Raw genomic sequence first — 14,772 nt, forward strand, 5'->3', positions numbered from 1 at the left:
AAGAAGAAGCAAGAGAGAGAAAAAACAAACAAACAAACAAAACACGGCAAAACTAAACTAAATAAAAATAGTAAAGCAATAATATGAAATAAAAATGATAATCCTTTCTATATAACAAAAAAAAAAAACAATATTATCAGAATTACGATCCAACTTCCACAAAAGTTCTACAAAGTTGGAAAGAGAGAAACACCGAGAAGTTATGATAAATTAAGTAATAACAAAGAAATGAAATGAACAAAGGAAACCGCTAACTTTGTTTTTTGATAGTGGGAGAGATGACAGAAAGAGACACGTGATACATAACCAGGAAAAATACATGATACACCAGGAAAAGGAAATGATACATAGCTAGGAAAAGATACGTGATACACCAAGGAAAAAAATACGTGATACACCAGTGAAATGATACATAATACACAAGGAGAAATAAACATGGTTCAAAACCAGGGAAAATATATATGATACATAACTAAAAAAAAAAGACACGTGATACATAACCAGTGAAAAAAAATACACGATACACAACCAGGAAAAGATATGATTCATAAGGAAATAATGCATAGTACACAATCATCAGGGAAAAGAGATACATGATACATAACCCGGAAAAGATAAATGATACATAACCTGGAAAAGATAAATGATACATTATCAAAAATATAAGTGAAACACAACCAGGAAAAGATACATGCTATATAACCAGGAAAAGATACATGCTACACAACCAAGAAAAGATACACGCTATACAACCAAGAAGAAGGATACATGATACATAACAAGGAAAAATACAAAATGCACAGCGAGGAAAGAGATACATTCTACACAACCACGAAAAAGATACATGATACATAACCAAGGAAAAGAAACATGACACATAACCAGGGAAAGATACATGCTACACAACCAGGGAAATATACACGTTACACAACCAGAAAAGATACAAGATGAACAACCAGGAACAGATACACGCTACAAAACCAGAAAAAAGATATATGATACACAGCCAAGAGAAAATACATGATACACAGCCAGGAAAAAAATACATGATACACAACAAAGAAAAATACATGATTCACAACAAAGAAATGATACATGATACACAACAAAGACAAAATACATGATACACAACAAAGACAAAATACATGATACACAACAAAGACAAAATACATGATACAAGATACAAAACCAACAAAAAAATACAAGACGCACAACCAGGAAAAAGATACATGATACGCAACCAGGAAAAAGATACATGATACACAACCAGGAAAAAGATACATGATACACAACCAGGAAAAAGATACATGATACGCAACCAGGAAAAAGATACATGATACACAACCAGGAAAAAGATACATGATACGCAGCCAGGAAAAAGATACATGATACGCAACCAGGAAAAAAATACATGATACGCAACCAGGAAAAAGATACATGATACGCAGCCAGGAAAAAGATACATGATACGCAACCAGGAAAAAGATACATGATATGCAACCAGGAAAAAGATACATGATACGCAACCAGGAAAAAGATACATGATACGCAACCAGGAAAAAGATACATGATACGCAACCAGGAAAAAGATACATGATACGCAACCAGGAAAAAGATACATGATACGCAACCAGGAAAAAGATACATGATACGCAACCAGGAAAAAGATACATGATACGCAACCAGGAAAAAGATACATGATACGCAACCAGGAAAAAGATGATGACGAACATAAACCCATGAGACACAATGATGTTGTTAATGGAAGAAAGACACATTCGCGATACTGAACTAACTCTTACAAACATCAATAGATACAAATAGACTAATAATAAAAGATACACATGATACATGACACTCGAAAGATGATAAAAGAGAAAGGGAAAAGAGAAAAGAGAAGAGAGAGAGAAAAATAAGGTAGAATTTAGAATTAAGATAAATCAAGCAGTAATAAAGATTTGAAAGGCAGTAAATACATGCATATAAAAACAAATCTCTAATAAAGATAATGATAATAATAATAATAATGGCAATAATAATGATAATGGTAATAACAATAAGTCTTATGATAAAGATAATGATAATGATAGACATAATGATAATGATAATAGCAACAACAACAACAACAACAACAATAATAATAGTAATAACAATAATAATAATAATAATAATAATAATAATAATAATAATAACATTAATAATGATAATGATAATGATAATGATGATAATAATAATAATAATAATAATAATAATAATAATGATAATAATAATAATAATAATAGTCATGATAATAAAAATGATGACGATGATGATTATGATGGTAATAATAATAAAAATAATAATGATAATAATAATAATGATAATAATAATGATGATAATAACACTAATACAAATAACAACAACAACAGTAATAATGATGATAATAACAATGATAATAATAAAAATGATAATAATAATAATAATAATAATAATAATAATAATAACATGTTCAACCAGGCCTAAGTGAAAAAAGAAAGATGAATATATACCAACAATCAACACTCTAATAGCAACAACAGCAACAACAACAACAAAATATACAACCAGCCAGCTCTCGCCAACATGACATCCTAATTATGAAAAGATAACCCAATGAAACAAAATGTCAACGTAGGAGATTGGAAATATAAATTTAGTCTAATTGGCTTTGGCTTAAACACCGTCGAGAAAATGTGTTCGGAAAGAGGAAGCGACTCCACGCTCGATCCATTTTCAAAAAAAAGGAGAAACTGGCAACTCAACCCTCTGGGACTGGATGTGTCCGATTCCTCGCGTTTCTTTTGGGAAGGAATGATAAAGCCTTGATGATGGGAGGAAATTTCGAATATAGACAAAGATAGAGCATTTAAAAAAGGAAGTAATGTGTATATGTATAGTTTTAGAAGGCGAAACTTACGTAAATGAGAGCATGAAATGTCAGCTGATCAGAATGTACGTAAGTGTTTGTTTGTATTTTCTATCTATGCTATTTTTTGTCTGTATTGTATGGTAGACTAATTATTTTCCCTTTCTCTTCTTCTTCTCTTTCTTCTTCTACTTCGTCTTCTTCGTCATCTTCCATCTCTTTTTCTCCTCCTCATTCTTGTGTAGAGAAAACAGACATAAAAATTGATTTCTTTTACAGATAGCCATAAACAAAACAAAATAAGGGATATACAATAAACAAAGAAACAAATAAATATAAAATAAACAAATAAAAATAAAACTAATAGATATAATACAAATAAACAAAGAAACATAAAATTAATAGATATAATACAAACAAAAAATAAGCATAAAATGAATAGATATAATACAAATAAAACAATAAACATAAAATCAATTGACATAATACAAATAAACAAACATAAAATCAATAGGCATAATACAAATAAACAAATAAACATAAAATCAATAGACATAATACAAACAAAAATAAACATAAAATCAATAGACATAATACAAACAAAAAATAAACATAAAATCAATAGACATAATACAAACAAAAAATAAATAAACATAAAATCAATAGACATAATACAAACAAAAAAATAAACATAAAACTAATAGACAAAATAAAAATAAACAAATATGCATACAAACATACATAAACAGACAAACCTATCAGAACGACCCATTAGCACATTTTGGTGTAATTAGGAGTCATTAGCCGCTATTGCAGAACAAGCCTCTTAACGACACGTGACAATCACCTAATTGAACGAGAGATAAGTTGATCAAGAGGAAATTGATGAGGCGAGAGAGAGGGAAGGGGAGGAGAGGAGGTGAGGAACGGGGTGTGAGACATAGAAAGAAGGAGAAGGAGAAGGGATGGAAGAGAAGAAAGGGATAGTGAAAAGGGTGATAGAAATACAGAGGTAAAGGAAGGGAATAAATCAAGTAAATGGATAAGGGACATTTTAAACATAAACATATAAAGCATAAGAGAAAGTAAGGTAGAAATGAACAAGAACAGAAAACAACATAAAAAAAAATGGGCAAATAAAAATGAAGTTAAACCAAAATATGCAAATTTCAAGACACAACCAATAAAAAATAAGAAAAGACAACCAGGCAACTGCAGCAACAGGGCAGAATCGAGGGGGGGGGGGAGGGAGGAGGGGGGGTAGAGCAGGCCGAGCGACAAAGCCCGGACACAGCGGGGGGGGGGGGGGGGCGGAGGGGGGGAAGGGGGAGAGAGGGGAGAAGGAAGGGAGGGAGGGGGGAAGGGGAGGGGAGTGGACAAGCGCCTCGCTAAGCCAGCTCTCACCCAACCGTTACTCGAACGGCTTGAACGTAGAAGCATCTGGAAATTTAATGACCCTGTGTACTTCGTCTCCCCCCCCCTCCCCCTTTCCCCCTTCTCCACCCTTCACTTCTCCCTCTCTCCCCCCTTTAACTCCCTACTCCCATCCCCATCTACGTTACTCATATCACCTCTCTCCTCTTCATCCTCCTCCTCTTCCATCCTCCTCCTTCTCCTCCTCCTCCTCCTTCCTTCTCTTCCATTGCTCTTTCCTTTTCGTTCATTGGTTCATTCTCCTTTTCTCTCTCTCCACTTTCTCCTTTCCTCTCTCTCTCTTTTTCTCTATTCAATTTTCGTTGTGTTGTTTCCTGTGTTCATCCTCTTCGCATTTTTTTCCTTCTCCCTCTTCTTCCGTTTTTCCTTTCCCTACTTTTCTCTCGTATTCTCCCTTCCTCTTTCACCCTCTTCTCTCCCTTCCTCTTTCATCCTCTTCTCTCCCTTCCCCTCTCTTCCTCTCCCTCCTCCCCCCTTCTCCTCTCCCTCTCTTTCCCTCTTTCCTTCGCTACCTCCCTCCATTTCATCTTTCATTTTCTCTTCCTTCTTCCATTTTCTTCCTTACTTCACCTTTCTTCCTCCCTTTACCCTTTCCTTCTTCTCTTCCTCTCTTCCCTCCTTTACCTTTCCCTCCTTCCCTCTCCCTTTTACCTTTCCCTCCTTTCCTCCTGCCCTTCTCCTTCTCTCGTTCTCTCCTTCCTATCCCTTCTCCTCTCTCTTTCTTAGTCCTCCTCCTTCCTTTCCATTTTTCCTTTCCTTCCCTCCTCTTCTTTCTTCATTTCTTCCTTTACTGTTTTTTCTTTTTTAATTTCCTTCCCTTTCCATCTTTCCCCATTAACTGCCTTTCTTCCCCTCCCCATCCTTCCTCCCTTTCCCTCCCTTTCCTCCCTTTCACTCCCTTTCCCTCCTTCCCTTCCCTCCCTTTCCCTCCCTCCCTTTCCCACCTTCCCTTTCCTCCCGTTCCCCTCCCCATCCTTCCCTCCCTTTCCCTCCTTCCCTTCCATCCCTTTCCCTCCTTCCCTTCCCTGCCTTTCCCTTCTTCCCTTTCCTCCCTTTCCCTCCCCATCCTTCCCTTTCTTCCCCTTCCCATCCTTTCTCCCTTCCCTCCCTTTCCCTCCCTTTCCCTCCTTCCCTTCCTTCCCCTTTTTCCTCCTTCCTTCCTCCCTTTCCCTTCTTCGCTTTCCCTGCTTAACCCTCATTCCCCTTTCTCCTCCTTTCCTCCCTCCCTCTTCCCTCTTCCTTCCTCCCTTTCCCACCTTCCCTTCCCTCAATTCCTCCCCATCCTTCCCTTCCTCTCCCCATCTTCCCTCCCTTTCCTCCCATCCTTCCCTTTCCCTCCCTTCCCCTCCCTTTCCCCTCCTTCCCTTCCCTCCCTTCCTCCTCCCATCCTTCCCTCCCATACCTTCCCTTTCCTCCCCTTCCCTTCCCTCCCTTTCCCTCCTTCCTCTCTCTTCCCCTTTCCCTTTCCCTTTACCATCATTCCCCTCGCCCCTTGCCCATCCTCTCCCCTTGCCCATCCTCTCCCCTCACTGATAACCGGTTCTTGTTAGTGAAGCTGGCGTCCTGAGGGGAGAGAGGGGGAGGGGAGGGGGGTGTGGAGGGGGGGGGGGGGGGGGGCGAAAATAACCAGGCGAAATTTGAATGATGGGCGAGAGGATGAGAGAGAAAAGGAGAGGTGATGAGAGAGACGAAGAGAGAGGAGAGAGAGAGAGAGAGAGAGCGAGAGGAGAGAGAGAAAAAGAGCTGAAAAAGAGAGAGAGGAGAGAAGAAAACGAGAAGAGATGGGGAGAGAGCGAGAGGAGAGGGGGAGAGAGAGCGGAGGAGAGGTGAGGAGAGGAGAGAGAGAGAGAGAAAAGAGAGAAAAGAGAGAGAGATGAGGGGGAGAGGGGAGAGAGAAAGAGAGAGATGATTGGAGAGAGATGAGAGAGAGATGAGAGGAGAGTTTGAGAGTTAAAGAGAATGATGAGAGCGAGAGGAGGATTATCGAGAGAGGGGAGAGAGAGAGAGAGGGGAGAGGGGAAGAGAGAAAGAAAGAAGAAAGAAAAGAAAGGAGAGATAGAGGGGGAAGAAAGAGGAGAGAGGAGAGAGAGGATGAAGTGATGAGAGAGGAGAGAAAAGAGATAGAGGGGAGATAGAGAGAGATATAGATTAAGGAGATAGATAGAGAGAGAATTAGTTGAAAGGGTGATAAGGTGTTTTGTCTTTATCTATTCAGTCTTCCTATTACTATCATTCTATACATTTATTATCTTTCTATTTATTTACCTATCTTTTTGTCTACATTTTTTACCTATTTCTATCAATAACTGTATTCCCACACCACACACCACCCCACACAACACACACACACACACAACACAACACACACACACACACACCCATACGCACACAAACACCACACACACAAAACACACACACCACCCACACACACACACACACTCACACCACACACACACAACACACACACCACAAAACACACACACACATATATTATAATTTTATATGTATATGAAATATATATACATATCATACACACGTATAATATGTTTACAACCCCACACACACACACATATCCAAAACAAAACCCGTCTATATATATATATATAATATTTTTTATATATATATAATATAAAATATATATTATATATATTTATTATATATATAAATGTGTGTGTGTGTGTGTGTGTGTGTGTGTGTGTGTGTGTTGTGTGTGTGTGTGTGTTCTGGTACTGTGCGTGGGTGTGTGTGTGTGTGTTGTGTGTGGGGTCGTGTGTTGTGCGTGTAGTTTTTGTGTCGTGTGCGTGTGTGTGTTGTGTGTGGTGGTGTGTGCGTGGTGTATGTGTAATTGTATATACTTTACTTATATATGAAATATCTATAATATATTATATATATATATTATTATATGTATATATGTTTTATATGTATGTATATGCATATTATATAAATAAATTATATTATAATATTTATAATATATATATATAATATATATATTTGTATCCTTTTTATTCAAACAATTTTACCCTTTTCTAATATTAATTCTATTCTTCTTGTCTTCCTTCACTTGGTGTTTTATTCTTATCATCATTATTATTATTTATTTTCCTTTTGTTATTCTGATTTTGATTTCCTTTCTTTTCCTTTCTCTTACTGTTCTTCTCGTCCTTTTTACATATTATTTTATCTTCTTTTGATATTTTCATGTTTTTTTTTTATTGTCATATTAAGTAATTTCTTTCCATCTCCTTTACTTTTGCTTTTTCTTTTTATTTCTCTTAAATGTTTATATTACGTGTTTTTTCATTACCATTTTTATATTTTTCTTGCTATTTTTCGTTTATTTTTCCCCCTCATTTCAATATTTTTTTTATTTTCGTTATTTTGTAATTTTACTTGTTTTTCTTTTTTCTTTTTCTTTCTTGTTAGTTTTAATATGATATCGTTCTGTTTTTGTTCTCAGTTTATTTATTTATTATTATTATTTTTTTTTTACTTCTATGCTTAAGACTGTTATGTCAGTAATTTTTTTTCTTTGTATTTTTAACGTCATTTCTTGACATTTGTTAATTTGATTTCCTTTCTTCTTTTTATTTTCGGTATCATTTATTTTTATCCCTATTCCTTTTTTCTTTTTTTTTTCTTTTAATTTTTCTTTTTTTTTCTTAATCATTTTTTTTCTTTTATTTTTTACATTTTCTTCATTTCCTTTGATTCCTTATATCAAATTTTTTCCAATCATTTTCAATATTTTTCCTTCCATTTCCCATCTTTGCTTTATTTCACTTTAATATTGTTCTTGTTAATTTTTATATTATTCCTTTACTTCCCTTTTTACTTTTATCATTTCTTTCATTTCCCATCCATTCTTCTCATCACTTCATTCTTTTCTCACCAATTACCACACTTCCTCTTTCTTCCCTCTTCCCTCTCCCTCCTTTTATCCCCCCTCCCTTCTTTTCCCCATTTCTTCCCGGCAATTTTAACACTATTTTCCCCTTTCCTTTATGAAAACGATAAAGAAATTCCCGGATTTGCCTGAGGGCGATTGTATCTCAAAGCCCGACGTCCAGCTGTGGGCGCGCTGGCTTGCCTGCCCGGCCTTCGCGTGTCCCGTTAGTGTTGTTTGTCTGTTTGTGTACCTGCTTATTAATTAGTTTGTCTGTCTGTCTGTTTGGTTGGTTACTTGCTTATTGATTCCTTTGTGTGTCTCTCTGTCTGTCTGTCTGTCTGTCTGTTGGTGTATTTGCTTATTGATTAATTTGTCTTTATGTCCGTGTATTTGTTTTTTTGATAAAATTTTTCTGTTTGTTGTCTTCCCTCTGTGCATTGTTTTATTAATCCATTTGTCTGTCTCCCCCTCCTCCTCTCTCTCTTCTCTCTACTCCTCTCTCTCTCTCGCTGCTCTTCTCTTCTCTTCACATTCTCTCTCTCTCTCTCTCTCTTCTCCTTCTCTTTCTCTCTCTCTCTCTCTTCTCTCTCTTTCCCCTCTCTCTCTCTCTCTTCTCGCTCTCTCTCTCTCTCTCTCTCTCTCTCTCTTCTCTCTCCCCCTCTCTCTCTCTCTCTCTCATTTCCGGAAATTTAATTGATTAACGGGTTAACTGTACTTTGATTGATTCTTTGCATTAAAGAAACCAAGGGAATTTTGGCTTTATATTTGTGTAGGTGAGGCGTTGCAGTCTGCCTGTCTGTCTGTCTGTCCTACTACTTAGCCTGTATTGCGACATTTATTTTTTCCTCTCCTTATTCCCTTTTCTCTTTTCCCTCTCTTCTCTTTCTTTCCTCTTTTTTCTTCCTCCATTGTTATCTCCTTCTTCCTCTCCTTCCCTTCTCTCCATTCCTACTCCTCTCTTTCTTCCCTCCTCTTCCTCCTCCCTCCTAATTTTCTTTATCTTTCATTTTTTTCTTCTTTATTTTCTCTTTTTCCCTCTTTTTCCCTTTTTTCCCTCTCTTTCCTTATCATGCTCTTTCCTTCCTCCTCTGCTTCTTCCCTCTTCTCCTCCTTTCTTGCCTCTTCTACTTCCTTTCTTTCCTTTTTCCCTCCTCCCTTTTCTTCTTCCCTCATCTCCTCCCTTTTTCCTCTCCCTCCTTTCTCCTTTCCTTATTCTCTCCTTTCTTTCCCTCACTCCTCCCCTTCCCTTTCCCCTCCGCCTCTCCTTCTTTTTTCCCCCCACCCCTCCTCTCTCCTCCCTCCCTCTCCTTCTTCCCTCCACACCCTCCTCCTCCTTCGTTCCTCCCTCTCTCTTCTCCACACCCCCCTTTCCCTCCTTCCTCCCTCCCTCTCCTTCCTTGCCCCCTCTCCTTCTTCTCCCCCCCTTTCTTCCTTCTTCCTTCCCCCCTGTCCTTTCTCCAAACCCCCTCTCCTTCCTTGCTCCCTCTCCTTTTTCCCCCCAAACCCCTTTCCTCCTCCTTCCTTCCTCCCTCTCCTCCTTCCCTCCACACCCTCTTCCTTCTTCCTTCCTCCCTGTCCTCCTTCCCTCCAAACCCTCCTCCTCCTTCCTTCCTCCCTCTCCTCCTTCCCTCCACACCCTCCTCCTCCTTCCTCCCTCTCCTCCTTCCTTACTCCCTCTCCTCCTTCCTTACTTCCTCTCCTCCTTCCTTCCACACCCTCCTCCTCCTTCCCTGCTCCCTCTCCTTCTTCCTTCCTCCTTCCCTTTCGCCCTCCATCTTGCAACGGATGTGCACAATGGCCTCTCTCCGAAGTCCAGGCAGTGAGGGCTATTTGCAGTCGTCTGAGGCTGAGGGAAAGGGGAGGGTCCTTTATCTATCTATCTATCTATCTATCTATATATCTAATCTTAATTTTTTTGTATTTATTTATTTTTCTCTCTCTGTCTCTATTTGTCTGTCTGTTTCTTTATCTTTCTGTTTGTCTGTTTGTCTGTCTGTCTGTCTGTCTTTCTCTATCTTTCTATCTATCTATGTAATCTTTATTTATTTGTTTTATTATTTTCATCTCTCCGTCTCTGTGTGTCTGTATGTTTCTTTATCTTTCTGTCTGTTTGTCTGTCTGTCTGTCTTTCTCTATCTATCTATCTATCTATCTATCTAATCTTTATTTATTTGTTTTATTTTTTCTATCTCTTGTCTTGTTGTTGTTTTTTCTTTATCTTTCGTTGTCGGGTTTATCTGTCTGTCTGTCTGTCTTTCTCTATCTATCTATCTATCTATCTATCTATCTAATCTTTATTTATTTGTTTTATTTATTTTTTTTTCTCTCTCTGTCTCTGTTTGTCTGTCTGTTTCTTTATCTTTCTGTCTGTCTGTTTGTCTGTCTGTCTTTCTCTATCTATCTATCTATCTATCTAATCTTTATCTATTTGTTTTATTATTTTTCTCTCTCCGTCTCTGTGTGCCTGTCTGTTTCTTTATCTTTCTGTCTGTCTGTTTGTCTGTCTTTCTCTATCTATCTATCTATATATCTATCGATATGTTTTTCTATCTCCATCTCTCCATCCGTCCGTCTGTTTGTCTGTTTGTCTGTCTGTCTGTCTGTCTGTTTGTCTATCTGTCTCTTTCTCTATCTGTCTTTTCTCTCTTTTATTCTCCCATTCTCTGTTTACATGGTTGACATTATTAACTTTTCTCTTCCTCTCATTGCTCTTTGTCTGCTCGTCATTCGTTCGATCTTTTAAAGGGGGGGGGGGGGTGGGGGGGGGGGGGGGGGGGGGGGGGGGGGGAGGGGGGGGGGGGGGGGGGGGGGGGGAGGGGGGGGGGGGGGGGGGGGAGGGGGGGTGGGGGGGGGGGGGGGGAGGGGGGGGGAGGGGAGGGGGGAGGGGGGGGGAGTTGGGGGGGGGGGGGGGGGGGGGGAGTTGGGGGGGGGGGGGGGGGGTGGGGGGGGATGGGGGGGGGGGGGGGGGGGGGGGGGGGGGGGGGGGGGGGGGGGGGGGGGGGGGGGGGGGGGGGGGGGGGGGGGGGGGGGGGGGGGGGGGGGGGGGGGGGGGGGGGGGGGGGGGGGGGGGGGTGGGGGGGGGGGGGGGGGGGGGGGGGGGGGGGGGGGGGGGGGGGGGGGGGGGGGGGGGGGGGGGGGGGGGGGGGGAGGGGGGGGGGGGGGGGGGGGGGGGGGGGGGGGGGGGGGGGGGGGGGGGGGGGGGGGGGGGGGGGGTGGGGGGGGGGGGGGGGGGGGGGGGGGGGGGGGGGGGGGGGGGGGGGGGGGGGGGGGGGGGGGGGGGGGGGGGGGGGGGTGGGGGGGGGGGGGGGGGGGGGGGGGGGGGGGGGGGGGGGGGGGGGGGGGGGGGGGGGGGGTGGGGGGGGGGGGGGGGGGGGGGGGGGGGGGGGGGGGGGGGGGGGGGGGGGGGGGGGGGGGGGGGGGGGGGGGGGGGGGGGGGGTGGGGGGGGGGGGGGGGGGGGGGGGGGGGGGGGGGGGGGGGGGGGGGGGGGGGGGGGGGGGGGGGGGGGGGGGGGGGGGGGGGGGGGGGGGGGGGGGGGGGGGGGGGGGGGGGGAGGGGGGGGGGGGGGGGGGGGGGGGGGGGGGGGGGGGGGGGGGGGGGGGGGGGGGGGGGGGGGGGGGGGGGGGGGGGGGGGGGGGGGGGGGGGGGGGGGGGGGGGGGGGGGGGGGGGGGGGGGGGGTGGGGGGGGGGGGGGGGGGGGGGGGGGGGGGGGGGGGGGGGGGGGGGGGGGGGGGGGGGGGGGGGGGGGGGGGGGAGGGGGGGGGGGGGGGGGGGGGGGGGGGGGGGGGGGGGGGGGGGGGGGGGGGGGGGGGGGGGGGGGGGGGAGGGGGGGGGGGGGGGGGGGGGGGGGGGGGGGGGGGGGGGGGAGGGGGGGGGGGGGGGGGGGGGGGGGGGGGGGGGGGGGGGGGGGGGGGGGGGGGGGGGGGGGGGGGGGGGGGGGGGGGGGGGGGGGGGGGGGGGGGGGGGGGGGGGGGGGGGGGGGGGGTGGGGGGGGGGGGGGGGGGGGGGGGGGGGGGGGGGGGGGGGGGGGGGGGGGGGGGGGGGGGGGGGGGGGGGTGGGGGGGGGGGGGGGGGGGGGGGGGGGGGGGGGGGGGGGGGGGGGGGGGGGGGGGGGGGGGGGGGGGGGGGGGGGGGGGGGGGGTGGGGGGGGGGGGGGGGGGGGGGGGGGGGGGGGGGGGGGGGGGGGGGTGGGGGGGGGGGGAGGGGGGGGGGGGGGGGGGGGGGGGGGGGGAGGGGGGGGGGGGGGGGGGGGAGGGGGGGGGGGGGGGGGGGGGGGGGGGGGGGGGGGGGGGGGGGGGGGGGGGGGGGGGGGGGGGGGGGGGGGGGGGGGGGGGGGGGGTGGGGGGGGGGGGGGGGGGGGGGGGGGGGGGGGGGGGGGGGGGGGGGGGAGGGGGGTGGGGGGGGGGGGGGGGGGGGGGGGGGGGGGGGGGGGGGGGGGGGGGGGGGGGGGGGGGGGGAGAGAGGGGGGGGGAGTTGGGAGGGGGGAACAGGGAGGGGGGGGGGGGGGAGTGGGGGAGTGGAGTAGGGGGAGGAGGGCGGACGGGGGGGGGGGGGGAGTGAGGAGGTAAGGGAGGGGAGGGGGGGGGGGGGGGGGGGGGGGTGGAGGGGGGGAAGGGGGGAGGGGGGGGGGAGGGGGGGGGGGGAGGGGGGGAGGGGGGGGGGGAGGGGGGGTTGGGAAGGGAGTTTGGGCGTGTGGAGGGTGGGGGGGGGTGGTGAGTGGGGGGGGGAGGTGAGGGGGGGGGGGAGGGGGTAGGGAGGGGGGGAGGGGGGGGGGGGGAGGGGAAGGGGGGGGGGGGGGGGAGGGGGAGGGGAGTTTATTTTATCCTTACATTTCTTTCCAGTCTCCCTACCTCCCTCTCATCCCCCCTCCATTTCTTTCTTCCCTCTCCTGTCCTCCTATCTTCGTCTCCCCTTCTTCCCCTCTCCTCTTCTCCGCTCCCCTCTTCTCTCTTACCTTTCCTTTCCCTCTCCCCCTCCTCCCTCACCCCCCTCCCTCCCCTCCTTCCACCTTCCCTTTCCTCCCTCTCCCTCCCTCCCCCTTCACCCCTCCTTCTCCTCCCTTCCTCCCCCCTCACCCCTCCCTCATTCCAACCCTCCCCCTCACCCCTATTAACACCCTCCCCATCTCTCTCCCCCCACCTCTACCTCCCGCCCCCTCCGCCTCCCCCCAACCTCCACCTCCCGCCCCCTTCCGCCTCTCTCCCCCCTCCACCTCCCGCACCCCTCCGCCTCTCTCCACTTCCCCCCTCCCCCTCCCCCCCTATCTCTCACATCTTGGCCGTTCCGCGCATTTCACAACGTTATTCCGACTTCATGGTTATGGCTTCAGTAGCCTTTAGTGAATTCGAAATGAAACTTGCGGCTGAGGGATTGTCTGTTCCGGGAGGTCGTTTCAGATTGTGTGTTCAGGTTTCAGAGTTTTTTTTCTTTTCCCTTTTCTCTTTTTTTCTTCTTTATCTTTATCTTCTTTTTCTTTATCTTCTTTTTCTTCGTTTTTTCTTCTTCTTTGTCTTTATCTTCTTTTTATTCGTTTTTTCCTTCTTCTTTTTCTAAGTCTTTTTTCTTATTCTTATTGTTTATTACCTTTTTTTTTATTATATATATTTCTTTCTTCTCTTTCTCTTTTGACTCTTCTTTTTCTTCTTTTTCTTTTTCTTTCTGAGATTTTTTTTTTCTTTATACCATTGTCATTATACTTCTCTCGTTCTTGGCTCTATCTTCTTCTTTCTTTCTCTCTCTCTCTCTCTCTCTCTTTTAATTACTCACTCTCTGTAACTCTCTCTCTCTCTCCCTGTCTATCTGTCGCTCTCTCTTTCTCTCTCTCTCTCTCTGTCTCTCTCTCTCTCATTCTCTTTCCCCTCCTCCTCACCTCTGTCTCTCCCCCTTTCCCATTCTCTCCTTCTACCTTCTTTCCCTCCTTTCTCTCCCCCTCTCTTCCTCATTCTCTCACTCTCCCCTCCCCTTTCCCTTCCTCCCCTCTCTCACTGACCAGTTAACTTGATCCTGAAGAGAAGTGGTTTATGATCGTGGGAGTCAGTCTGAATTTCCTCTTCTTGATTCTTCTTCTTCCCCTCTTCTTTCCGATTCCCTACGAAAGGTTCAAATAACAAAAATGGATATATAAAAAAAAGGGAAAAGTGAAGATATGAAAATGAGGGAGTAACTGGTATTAGGAACGAGTTGGTAACTATTTTTTCGACATTGATAAGGAATGCTGATTTTTTTCCCGCAGACATAGATAGATAAACAGAAAGAAGGGTATATGTATGTGTGTGTATATATATATATATATATATATATATATATATATATATATATAGGTAGGTAGATAGATAGATAGAGATATTGATAAGTAGATGGATAGCTATTGATACATACACACATGCATCCACACATACACACATACATACATACATATATACTTACATACATACGTACATCTGTATATATAGTTTGGTGGATAGATAGATATATAAATATTATTATTGTTTAAGGTGGTTATTTTCGAAAATGTCTATGAAAAAGACATTTGATCTTTCTGTAGACCAGATGTAGTCATATGTGTGT

General features: G+C 46.1%; 1 protein-coding gene across 1 annotated transcript in view; it reads right to left on the reverse strand.

The window, feature by feature from the left end:
* Nucleotides 1-12,520, reverse strand: part of LOC125038975 (basic proline-rich protein-like) — a gene marked incomplete at its 5' end in the record, with an annotated part of 23,667 nt that extends 11,147 nt beyond the window's left edge. Inside the window, 2 exons of the mRNA XM_047632693.1 lie at nt 6,834-6,852; nt 11,409-12,520. Of these exons, the coding sequence (XP_047488649.1) occupies nt 6,834-6,852; nt 11,409-12,520 (1,131 nt within the window). The remainder of the gene's footprint in view (nt 1-6,833; nt 6,853-11,408) is intronic.
* Nucleotides 12,521-14,772: the final 2,252 nt, after the last annotated feature.

This window comes from Penaeus chinensis, chromosome 26 (genome assembly GCF_019202785.1).
Source record: "Penaeus chinensis breed Huanghai No. 1 chromosome 26, ASM1920278v2, whole genome shotgun sequence".
Classification (NCBI taxonomy): Eukaryota; Metazoa; Arthropoda; class Malacostraca; order Decapoda; family Penaeidae; genus Penaeus; species Penaeus chinensis.